The sequence below is a fragment of the Sorex fumeus genome, unplaced genomic scaffold (genome assembly GCF_029834395.1).
Source record: "Sorex fumeus unplaced genomic scaffold, SorFum_2.1 ptg000051l, whole genome shotgun sequence".
Lineage (NCBI taxonomy): Eukaryota > Metazoa > Chordata > Mammalia > Eulipotyphla > Soricidae > Sorex > Sorex fumeus.
Genome location: NW_026606108.1, coordinates 1373825 through 1385890, shown reverse-complemented (window position 1 = coordinate 1385890; position 12066 = coordinate 1373825). Strand labels below are relative to the sequence as shown.

General features: G+C 59.0%; 1 protein-coding gene across 3 annotated transcripts in view; it reads right to left on the bottom strand.

Annotated features, from left to right (window-relative positions):
- The window catches only part of HERC2 (HECT and RLD domain containing E3 ubiquitin protein ligase 2), a 105363-nt gene that overhangs the window by 76544 nt on the left and 16753 nt on the right, over window positions 1–12066 (bottom strand). For all 3 annotated transcript variants that reach the window (XM_056124797.1, XM_056124798.1, XM_056124799.1), the window contains exons 5-16: window positions 11218–11437; window positions 9771–9871; window positions 9309–9465; window positions 8412–8525; window positions 6997–7168; window positions 6614–6787; window positions 5700–5888; window positions 4773–4924; window positions 3402–3559; window positions 3076–3189; window positions 2261–2512; window positions 943–1136 (exon numbers count right to left, since the gene is read on the bottom strand). In XM_056124797.1, the coding sequence (XP_055980772.1) occupies window positions 943–1136; window positions 2261–2512; window positions 3076–3189; window positions 3402–3559; window positions 4773–4924; window positions 5700–5888; window positions 6614–6787; window positions 6997–7168; window positions 8412–8525; window positions 9309–9465; window positions 9771–9871; window positions 11218–11437 (1997 nt within the window). The remainder of the gene's footprint in view (window positions 1–942; window positions 1137–2260; window positions 2513–3075; window positions 3190–3401; window positions 3560–4772; window positions 4925–5699; window positions 5889–6613; window positions 6788–6996; window positions 7169–8411; window positions 8526–9308; window positions 9466–9770; window positions 9872–11217; window positions 11438–12066) is intronic.

Below are 12066 nucleotides of genomic sequence, written 5' to 3'. Positions count from 1 at the left end.
GAAAAATCCTCACGCATGTCATCAGCACATCAAATCCAGCAGCATAATGAAAGAACAATGTTCCATGACCAACTGGTGTTTATCCCAACACCTCCAACTATGGGCCCAATTTGAGGAGCACTTCTCTTTAATTTCCCCTATACTCAGAGACAATCTCAAGAAATCAAGTGATTTGATCATTTGAGAAGGACATGTGATGGACTGGAGGTTAGCGCAGCGGGTAGGATGCCTGCCTTGCACACGGCCTGGGCTCCATCCCCAGAACCCCACTGGGTTCCCTGAACCGACCTGGGGTGATTTCTGAGTGCAGAGCCAGGAGTAACCCCTGGGCATCACCAGGTGTGGCCCCTCCCCCCAAAAAAAAGTATGCAATGAAATTCATCATCCATCCAAGACAGGAAACTTCTCAAAGGGGGATTTTTTTTTTTTTTTTGCTTTTTGGGTCACACCCGGCAATGCACAGGGGTTACTCCCGGCTCTGCGCTCAGAAATTACCCCTAGCAGTGCTCAGGGGAACATATGGGATGCTGGGAATCGAACCCGGGTCGGCCGCGTGCAAGGCAAACGCCCTACCCGCTGTGCTATTGGTCCAGCCCCAAAAGGGGAATTAATTTAAGAAAACATCCTGAATCTTTCTGACAAAGTATCCACAGACTTAGCGGTCTGTTCTCACTGTTCCTCACTGCTCTTACTCAGGAGTAACAGACAGCCCGCCCTGGCAGGACGGCAGGACAGCAAGACAAGTGATGAAATAAGAAAGAAAATGGTCTCTGTGAAGGGACAACATGACTGCTCCCCTCCAAGAGGCTGATGACAGAACTCCCGGAAGTTGTGAGGTCAGCACAACAATATCATGACGCCCATGCTGTTTCTACGTCTTGGCCATCAATGACAGGCCACCAAATTCCAGTCACACCACGCATGCAGCCCCCGGCCCAGCACCTGTGCTGGCCCACAGGCGATGCCGACGATGTGTTTGGTATCCAGGCCCGGCAGCGCCGTGGGTTCCGGCTTGGTCACACGCAAGGTGTCAAAGTGCTGGCACTGGTCGTTGCTGCCCCAGCTGTGCACCTCACTGTCCTCGGTGAGGGCCAGGCAGTGCGTGGAGCCCGCGGCCACGTCGATCACCTTCTTCCCTAGAAGGGGGAGAGAAAGATGCAGGCCACGCTCCCCCTGCCGTGCTCCAACAGAACACATGGCTCGGCTGCTCGACCATCGCTAGATAAACCCGTTTCACCAGCTGCTACTGAGACAAGCCAACCACCAAAAAGACAGAGATGGGTGACACAAGAAGGAAGTTGTTTTGCTCTCCTCGTTGAAAAAGAGGGAGATTTCTGTTCTGGTTGTTTTGGGGGACACATATCGCGGTGCTCTGGGGGCACCCCTGCTCAGTGCTGAGGAGTCACTGCAGGGGGTGCTCGAGAGACTGCACCTTAGGGAGAGGAATTCTATGAGCCGCTTCTGGCAGCGCTCACCCAGCAGCAGGGGCCTGATGGCTCCGGGGCTGGGAGCGGCTGGTATTGGGGATGGAGGTCAGGGCCTCGCCCTGCAAAGCTCCAGCGCTTCCCGAGCCCTGCCATCGGCCCCTTTGCAGTACACACGAACTGCTTTTCTGTTTGGGCCCCCCACAGCAGTGCACAGGGCTTCCTCCTGGCTCTGCATAAAGGGGTCACTCAGAGCAGGCTCAGGGGCCCCTATGGGATGCCAGGATCGAACCAAGGTCAGCCGTGCAAGGCACGCATCTTATTCACTGGACTACTGCTCTGACCCCTAATTTCCAAGTTTTTTTTTTTTTGCTTTTTGGGTCACACCCGGCGATGCACAGGGGTTATTCCGGGCTCATGCACTCAGGAATTACTCCTGGCGGTGCTCGGGGGACCACATGGGATGCTGGGAATTGAACCCGGGTCGGCTGCGTGCAAGGCAAACGCCCTGCCCGCTGTGCTATCGCTCCAGCCCCTAATTTCCAAGTGTTATCTGTACCTCATAAGACGTGGCTGAAAGTTCCTGCAGAGAGAGCATAGTGGGGAGGGCGCTTGCTTTGCACACGGTTGACCCGGGTTCGATCCCCAGTATCCCCCTTCATCCACCACCAGGAGTAATTCCTGAGTGCGGAGCCAGGAGTGACCCAAGCATCCACGGGTACGACCCAGAAACGAAAAACAGTTCCTGCTGGCAGAACACCAGGTAAGGGAGGGACCCTGCAGCCATGTAGGAGGTGTCGACAAAACCGTGCCCACGGTCGTGCCCCTCCGCCTACCTTGCAGGCCTTCCAGGAGCTTGGGGTAGCGCACGTGCTCCTCTGTCCCGTGCCCGAGCCGCTGGTTGTCGCCTTTGCCCCAGGAGTACACCTGCCCGTCTTTTGTCAGCGCGACAGAAAACTGACTTCCACAGCGGACTTTGACAACATCCAAGTCCTGAAGCTTCTCGATCAGCTTCGGGGTCTTGCAGCCATCACTGCCGCCTCGGCCCAGCTTGCCGTAGTCGCCGTCTCCCCAGGACCACACCTGACCTAGAGATCACAGACTCACTCCAGCAAAAAGAGCACGGCTCACTCCTCAGGGGCTCTCGGGGACGGGGTGGCCCACCTCGCTCATCGGGCGGGATGGCCCAACGCAGCAAACGAGGCCATTAGAAAGGGTTTCCATGGCTCGGGGGCCACACCCGGCCTGACCAGACTTGAAAATGTCAGATATTTCATTTTCACTCTCAAACGTTTGAGTCAAAAATCAAATTCCCAAACAGAAATGCTGATCGACACGAAGCGTGCTGTCTCAGAGGGCCAGGCAAACTTTCAGAGGCACGTACCCTCTCCAGGAAGTTCCGGGCCTCTGGTGAGCGCAGAAAGTCAGAGCACTGCACAGTGTTAAGTGCCACTGAACCTGAGTCCCCAGGGCAGCCTGAGGGCCACTGCGACTGAGTCCTCAGGGCAGCTTGGGGGCCACTGTACCCACGTCCCCAGGGCAGCCCAAGGGCCACTGCACCCACGTGCCCAGGGCAGCTCGGGGGCGACTGCGCCCGCCTCTCCCAGCCCCGTTCCACCCACATCACTGTTCCTGCCAGGCTGCCACGCACCGTTCTCTGTCACAGCCAGGGTCTGTGCGTCACCACTCCCACAGGCCACATCAATCACCTTCAGTCCTTTAAGGCCAGCGACCAGCATAGGAATAGCCTCATCTTCACTGGAGCCTGGAACAGACGAGCTACTGGCACTGCACGTCCACCAACAGCAGGTGCCACAGTCCGGCTGCAGCGGCCGCATGGCCCCGGGGCCATGGTAGGGACACATCGTGGCCCCCACCCTGTCCAGCACACCATTTAGCGCAGGGACCACCATGGCCCCCACCCCATCCAGCGCAGGGACCACCATCGCCCCCACCCCGTCCTGCGCAGGCACGCACCGTGGCCCAGCCGCCCATAGTTGCCCCGGCCCCAGGTGTACAGCTCGCCCTCGGCGGTGATGGCCGCACTGTAGGTGCTGCCGCAGGCGATGTGAACGACATGCTTCCCTGCCTGCTTGCCGGAGAAGGCGGAGATGACCTTGGGCTCCTCCAGAGGCCTGCAGACAGAGGGAGTGATGGGCAGGCCCCCTCCACCCTGAGGGCTGCGCCCAGCCCAGCCCAGCCCGACACCCCTCTGGTCTGCGTGAAACCGGTGCCCAGGGCCCAGCCCAGCGGCCAGCAGGTAGCTGTGAAGACACTAAAGTCGCCAGCAGGTTCACAGCAGCCACGCAACGAGGGAAACCAAGGACATGGCTCAGACACCCTAGAGGGACAGGACAGGGCAGTGGCTGCCAGGAGCGAGGGGCGGGCGCAGGGCCCCCTCGAAGACATTTCCTGCTCATCGAGCTGAACCCTGAGCTCAGAGCAGGGCTGTGACAACCGACAGAAGCAGACATGGTGGGGACAGTCACCACACTGCTGGCCGACCCCACCCACAGGAAGGCCCACAGACCCACTCTCAAAGTTCCCGGAGTGCAGTTGTGGAGCTCAGGACCAAAGGGGCATGCCCCACGGAGCCTCTGCAGCCCAACGAGGGGGCGACTGCACCTGCGCTCAGCTATCCTGTCTGGACGCCAGGGACCAACAAGGACCGTCCAATACAAACAGCGGGTTTGCACACGCTACGGTCCAATGAGCAAAGACGCACCTGCCCTCGTGGGGGACCAGGGGTGGAAACAGTTCTGAACTCTGCTTAGGGCTTCTCTGCTCACCCCTGCTACACTCCCACACCTGCCGGCCTCCCCGCCCCGGCACTGTCAGGTCTGGAGAATGTCATCCGGATCCCTCCCGCACACTGCCCCACAACCCAGAGACAGGAGCCCGTCCCCGGGAACCCCGCGCTGCTGCTGGCACCCCCTTGCCGCCAGAGGGCAGCGCTCCAGCTCCCGGCCCACCCAGGCCAGCCACAAGCAGAGGGCCCCCGCCAGCCACTCTGGAGGCAATGGCCTTCCCAGCGAAGGCACCAATGGAAGAACCCCGCTGGCGGCTCACAAGCAGAACGTGGACTTTCACGCCTGTGGGAATGGCAAGAAGGCTCCAGGGAAACGGGTGGGGCCACCCTGACATGGACACGCTGAGGCCTGTGCGGCCACTGAACGGCACTGCGAGGTGTGCGGGGGAGAAAATTCAAGGCGGGGTGCAACCGGGGAGGGACTGGCAGCCAGCACCCTGCGGACAGAGAGCTGGACCCCAGCCTGGGTGGACACGGTCTGGAGCCCCCTCCTCCCAGCTGATCCAGCACGGAAAAGGAGAGAGCAGGGCCATACGTACACAGTGTCCCCGTGGCCAAGCCGCCCGCCGTCCCCGCAGCCCCACGAGAACACCTCTCCGGTGGCTGCCAAGGCCAGGTAGTGCTGCCCGTCCGCATGGGCGGCAATCTTGACGATGTTCCGGGAGGCGAGCCCTTGCACCAGCTGCGGCGCCTGGAGGGGAGACGGCAGGAAGGAGATCAGCAGGGCGGCCGAGGAGACGAGGCCCTTCTGAGAAAAGAAGGGGGCGCTGGTGGCTGCCCCCTACATCATGCGCGACGAAGTCTCAGGGCTGAAAGTCAGGGACCCTATCTCCCCACCTGCCACCATCCCCACAACAGACAAGCCCCTGATCTGTCATTGAGTCAAATCAGCAATGGAACCAGGACGAGCCCTGAGGGTCTCTGTCTGACGCTTCAGATTTCTTTTGCGGGGGAGGGGAACCACACCCAGCAATGCTCGGGGGTCACTCCTGATTTTGCACTTATGCACTCAGGAATCACTACTGGACTGCTTGGGGGACCACATGGGATGCGGGACAGCGGCATACAAGGCAAGAGCCCCACAGCCTTGCTGTAACTGCCACTCTGGCCCCTGATGTTTCTGGTTTTTTTTTTTTTTTTTTTTTGGTTTTTGGGTCACACCCGGCAATGCACAGGGGTTTCTCCTGGCTCTGCGCTCACGAAATACTCCTGGTGATGCTCAAGGGCATATGGGATGCTGGGAATCGAACCCGGGTCAGCTGCATGCAAGGCAAACGCCCTACCCACTGTGCTATCACTCCAGCCAGATATTTCTGATCTGAAAAGACATTCTGCCCCAAATCTTGAGCCGACAGATCACAATCACAACCACAGAACATGATGGGAAAGATACAAGTCTTCAGAGACCAAAGCAACTAGAGACTGGCCCGGGGGGGGTGGGGGCGAGTCCCCACCAAGGCACCCACCAGCGTGTCGCTGCTGTAGGCCTGCGTGTATACGCGGCCATTGCGTGACAGGATGAGGAAGCGCTTCTCTGCACAGGCGATCTGCGTGACCCCCAGGTTGGCAAGGCCCTCACACTGGATCGGGCCAATCACGTTGGCGTAGTGCTTCCATCCGATCAGGCCCCAGCCAATGAGCTCTTGCAGCGAGCCCTGCCAAAGAGAGAGCAGACACGTTCTCCACAGAGTAGGAAAACGGTCTGCTTAGTGCGAGGAAACCCGTTTCTGCTGGGACACTATACGACGGAAACAAAGCAAAAAGGGGCTGGGGAGAAGGGTCCAGTTCCTGGCACGCCAAACAGGCCCCTGAGCCTGCCAGGAGTGATCCTGAACACAGAGCACCAACAGACATGAGGAAGGGAGGGAGGGAGGGAGGGAGGCAGGGAGGGAGGGAGGGAGGGAGGCAGGGAGGGAGGGAGGAAGGAAGGAAGGAGACTGAGGGGCAAGGGAGAGAACTCCAAGAAGCCCAGGCACCAGGGTTGTGGTGATGCCTGTCAGACATAAAGCAACAAAAGGGGCCAACGCTAAGCTCTGTCCTCGGGGCAGCAAGCAGGGATGCCTTTGGGGCAGGGGCGGGAGTGAAAGCATTCCTGCATGTAACACTGATACAACACACAACATACAACACACAACTGCACTGATTATAAGATGAAATCTCCTTCATGCGACTAATCAGAGTCAGACCCAGGTGGTGACTGCAGGACACTGGCCAGGCCCACCTGCCTACAAGCAGCTGCTCCCTGGGGATGCGGACGAGAGCCGACAGCCCATGAGGAAGGCTGGACGGCACGTGTGGAGAGAGCTGGCCAAGCGCGAGGTTGCTGACCAATGGCCTGAGTGCTCAGGTGGGGAGCGGGTAGCCGGGGAGCCCCACACACCTTGTGCGAGGTCGGAGAGCTGCAGAGCGGCGGCATGCAGGGGGTGGCCAGGCGGTCCAGGTGGGCCATGACCACGACCGCCGTCTGCCGCAGGTCGATGGCGAGCTCGTTGTCCTGCGGGAGAGTCAGGTACCGCAGGAAACTCTCATTGGGGCTGAGCGGGCCCGTCAGGAGCTGCGGAGGGAAGCGGAGGGCATGCTCGACACAGCAGGACAGGGCGTCCCCCAGACAACATCACTCACCGGGGCCCTGCGCCCTCGCACAGCCACAAGGAACGCAGGCCCTGGCCTGGCTCCACGGCTGCGGGGGACCCCGACACACTCAGTCACGTCCACCCCTGGAGACAGCGGGGGCTGCACCCACGGCGTCCGCAGGATGCTTACGTGCGGGTCACCCTCGGTGTGGAGGTCGTCTTTGCTGCACAGGATGCTCTGGAATCGCTGCAGCAGGGGGAGGAGCGGGGCGCTGGTGCCCTGTGCCGAGCGCTCGTTGTCCGTTTCTCGTGTCCCACTGTCCCACAGCTGCTGCAGCAGCAAGACGGCAGACAGCATCTGGCTGGAAGACAAGCGTGGCCGCTCTAGTCACCGGCCTGCTGGAGACCCAGCTGGCGGCTAGACCACGGAAACCACTGAAGGGTGACAGGAGGCCCACGGCCATAGCACAGCAGGCGGGGAGGGCGCCTGCCATGCACGCGGCCAACTCAGGCTCCAACCCGGGCATCCCAGAGGGTCCCCTGAGCACTGCCAGGAGTGATTCCTGGGTGAAGAGCAGAAGTAAACCCTGAGCACCACCAGGTGTGGCCCCAAAATGTGGCACTATAGCACTTTCCTCCCATTGTTCATCGATTAGCTCAAGCAGGCACTAGTAATGTCTCCACTGTGAGACTGTTGCTACTGTTCTTGGCATATCGAATACACCAGGAGCTTGCCAGGCTCTGCCACGCGGGCAGGATACTCTCGGTAACTTGTCGGGCTCTCCGAGAGGGACGGAGGAATCGAACCCAGGACAGCCGCGTGCAAGGCAAATGCCCTACCCGCTGTGCTATCACTCCAGTCTGTGGCCCCAAAATAAGAACAAAAATGATAAGAAAACTGTGTGGGCAGAGAGATCACTGGGCAGCAGCGCCAAGATGTTAACATGAGACCTCTGCCTTCATCTGAACCACGAAACCAGTTAAGAAGCTGAGACACATGGGCTGGACGGACAAGGCATTTGCCTTATACGCGGCGGACCCAGGTTCGATCCCCAGCATCCCATATGGTCCCCCAGCACTGCACTCATTACTGAGTGCAGAGACAGGAGGAACCCCTGAGCATCGCTGGGTGTGACCCAAAAAGAAAAAGAAAGCTGAGACACAACTTTGCACAGGAGAATTCAGGACTTTAACAGTGCGGAACAGGGCTGGAGTGATAGCACAGAGGGTAGGGCGTTTGCCTTGTACTCGGCCGACCCGGGTTCGATTCCCAGCATCCCATATGGTCCCCTGAGCACTGACAGGAGTGACTCCTGAGTGCAGAGCCAGGAGTGACCCCTGTGCATCACCGGGTGTGACCCAAAAAGCAAAAAAAAGGTGCAGAACAAACTCAGTCCCGGGGCTGGGCCCTGCACACCATCGGGGCAACCGAGACACAGAACACAGCGACAACAACACTGGAAGGAAACAAAGGGGAGGGCAAAGCAGCTCCCAGAGAGGAAGCTGGGCCGAGGAGGGGGAGCGTGTCCCTGCACCCAACAGGCGAGAGGAAAGTGGGGCTGGTTCTGACTGCGGGGCCCGCCCGCCCACCCCTGCAGCACTCACCTCAGCGTGCCTCTCTGTACCGCCAGCTCCAGCAGGATGGCCAGCGCCAGGTGCTGGTCCTGCAGGGGGATGGCACTGCCCGGCCCCTTGGTGCCTGGAGTCCCGTGGACATCCCTGAAATGACAGCGGGCGTGAGAGAAGGCTGAGATGCTCCCCCTGACTTCTCAGAGGAAGGATCTGAGCTGGGAATCCGCCCTATGGTGCTGTGCATTGTCATGGTTCATGGTTTTATGATGTGAATAAACATAGCACAGAACTTGCTGGTGTGGAGAGTGTGTGCCTATCCACACCCCCCACCACCCCCGACACTCGAGTGTCTGGAGTTTGCTGCACAGACTTCCCCACCAGTTCCAAGCACGAAACTAACTCCTGAGGGTCTGATTCTATGAACAACACACACTCAAGCTGCAGTGAGATCACAGCGGGTGACACTTCTGAAACCATTTCCATGGCACTGAAGCACCTGGAGTACCTGTCTGCCCTGCAACAGTCAGCGACGGGCCTGGATCTCCCCGACACACACCGCTACTTCCCTCTCCCTCCCTAGGTAACTGCTGCTCCAGTACGGGTTACATGGCTGGAGCCGATGCCTGGGCCTGAGGATCTGAGTGCCGCCTGCCTGGGCAAGGGCTGGGGAGGGTGGGCAGAGGCGCACTCTCGTCTCTCCACGTGGGCCAGCAACTTCTCTGCTGAGTAGAGACGTTTGCTTGACACTTATTCACACTGACAAAATGCACAGCACCATGGGCCGAATTCCCAGCCCAGATCCCTCTGAGAAGACGGGCATCTGCCTCTACGCTCTGATGCCCAATAGAGGAGACTCCGCCACCCGGCCCGGGCACTGACCCTCATGCTCCAGAAACAACTTTCAGTCCCAGCCCGCCCAGAGGCACTCACCCGGTCACCACGGAGCGCAAGAAACGGGTGGCTCTCTCCACCACCTCCAGCCACACTGAGGACACGGCGCTCTCATCGAAGAGGGAGGCCTCCGGCAGGGCTCTCAGCGCGTCCAGCGACTCCTGCAGCAGCTCGCTACAGAGGTCCGCGTCCTCCCCTGGGCACAGACACGCACGTCAGGGCGCCCACTCCTGTCCGTCTGCCTGAGAGGCAGTGGAGGCCTCTGCCAGGAGCTCCCAGGCCCGACGGGTCAGGGTCCGATCCGCACCCCTTCCAAGCACAGACACCCTCAGCTTGGAGGAGATGACCTCCCGTCACACACACACACACACACACACACACACACACTCACACACACCCCCCACATACACACACAGGGGCCCAGAACAGAGGGCCAGAGACCCACAGCGCAGGAGCGAGAAGAGAAACAGGCGCCCAACGTGTGCAGGGAACGGTGCGTACCTGAGCGCCAGGCCCTGCGCAAGAACGCAAAGGCGAAGGAGAGCGCCGCCCGGGAGCCCACTCTGGCAAGTCCCTCCACTCCTTTGCCTGCAGGCCTAGAGCTGTGGACAACACACAGAAGGGACGGGAGACGTGGTCAGCCAGGGTGGAGGGAGAAGCCCAAGTGGCACCCCCAGGGACCCTGTGCACGCCACCAGCCCGGGCTTTCTCTCCACCACACATTCAGGTTCCTGAGTCTTCTTTCTTGAAAGGTTTTCATCCAACAGCCCAGAAAAGGGTCCTCGTTAAGGAGAAAGGCATTCATGTGACTTGGAAGGTACATAGAATACCCAAGGGTCACGGATTGTGATGTGTGTGTGTGTGTGTACACACGTGCACATGTGTGAATGCATGTGTGCGTGTGCGGGGGATGATTAATGATGAACACAAACTATGTGGGCAGAGCCCAGTGACATGGAGGCCCAGCCCCATGCGGGTCACTCCTGGCTCTGCACTCAGGGATCATTCTGGGAAGTACCCAGGGGACAGTATGGGGTGTCAGGGATAGAGCCCGGGTCAGCCCTGAGCAAGGCAAGCACGCTGTACGACCTCTCTGGCCACCCCTGCTGTTTCTCACAAGCTCACGTGAATTCACAATTACCTCAAAATGAAAAGATGTGTGTCCTTTTTTGTTTACATTTTAGTTTTTAGGGATTTCCATTTAATGAAAGACGGGCTTCAGTTAATCCCCAATCATTAAGCCACCACAGAAGCAAGACCACCAAGAAATGGTAAATGGACTCTCAGCCACCTCTGCACTTTGGATCACTGACTCTGGATTCAATGAACCAACACATACAGGAACCCCGGAAGAATTAAGAATGTTCCAGCAGCATAGGCAGAGTGAGTCTCAGCGAGGAAGCCATGGAAGGCCAAGAGTGCCCAGCTCCTCTTTCACTTGCTGGAATGTATCCTGGTACCACTCGGCTCTGTGGAGGGGAACGTGACCCCCACTCAGGAGCAAAGAGGTGCCCAGGGGACCTGCACAGCCCCTGCTCTCCTCTCTCTCTCAGGTTTTTCCAGTACTTTCTTCTGCTCCTCTGCACGAGAGTGGCCAAGTCCAGGACGGAAATTGTGATTCCGTACAATACAATCCTCTGGGGAAATCTCTCAGGCTGACCTTCTGAACACAAAAGCACAGCAGAGAGCAACGCATGGACAGGACGCGGTCCTGGCAGCCACGCCAAGACTGTCGCTCCCGGTTTCAAGCGAGGAGTGTGGGTCCAGACTGTGCCTGCACCGCCCGGCAGAGGCAATACCACGGCTGCCGGCCCTGGGGCAGATGCTCCAGGGGAGAAGAAAGGACATGTGACGACCGAAGGGACTTTGATGAAAGCCTCTCATAAGGCTGCCAGCCGAAGTGGCCCTTGGGTGGGTGCTCGGGGCCAGGCCCTCATCAGGGTCTCACCTCTTTTTGTCCACAGGCGGCAAAGAAATGCTGCTGGTCTTCCACCTGACTTTGACGTTCTCCTGAAACACTGTTCGGTTGAGGGCGATGAAGTAGCGCTCCAGGATGACCAGTCTCTGCTTGAGCCTCAGGGCCGAGAGGGTGGTGGTGGCGGCCCGCACGGCCAGCGCCTGCTGCTCCTTCACCAGCACCGAGAGGCACTCCTTCAGCTCATTCACATCTGCGAGCAAGGCAAGAAACACCGGTGCAGGGCAGTCACTGCAGGATCCCCGAGCTCGCCCCTGCCCGGGCCCCCTGCAGCTCACTTCTGGGGCCGGGTGAAAACCTCCCTCCCCCTTACACACCCCGACCCCCCGCTCCCTCAATGGAACAGATTCTGGTGGTGTAGGAAGACGGGCAGGGACAATGGGTTAACGCCAACCATTTCGATGTGCCCAGAGGAGTCTGAGTCAGTCCCCAAGAGGTCAAAGACTTGGATTCCGCACAGAGAACATGTCCAGAACTTGCACAGAGAGCACTGTGCTTCTGTACGTACAGATGTGTGACTCCCAGCAGGGCCAGGGCCTGGGAACCGGCCATTCTGATGATCGGGACTCATGAGGGACCAGGAACCAACCTCAGCTCTCACACCAGAGTGATCCCAACAGGCACTACAGCAAACAGGGGACAGCACTGCAAGGAGGGCACTGGCAGACCCAGGAAGGATCCCTGAGCACCATTGGGTATGGGCCCAAAAAGCAACAAACTCTTCTAATGTACTAAACACTACGTCAGTAGGATGAAAAGACAAACCATGAACTCTGAGAAAGTGTATGTGTAACAGACAGGTAAGGGCGAGTGTCCAGAATA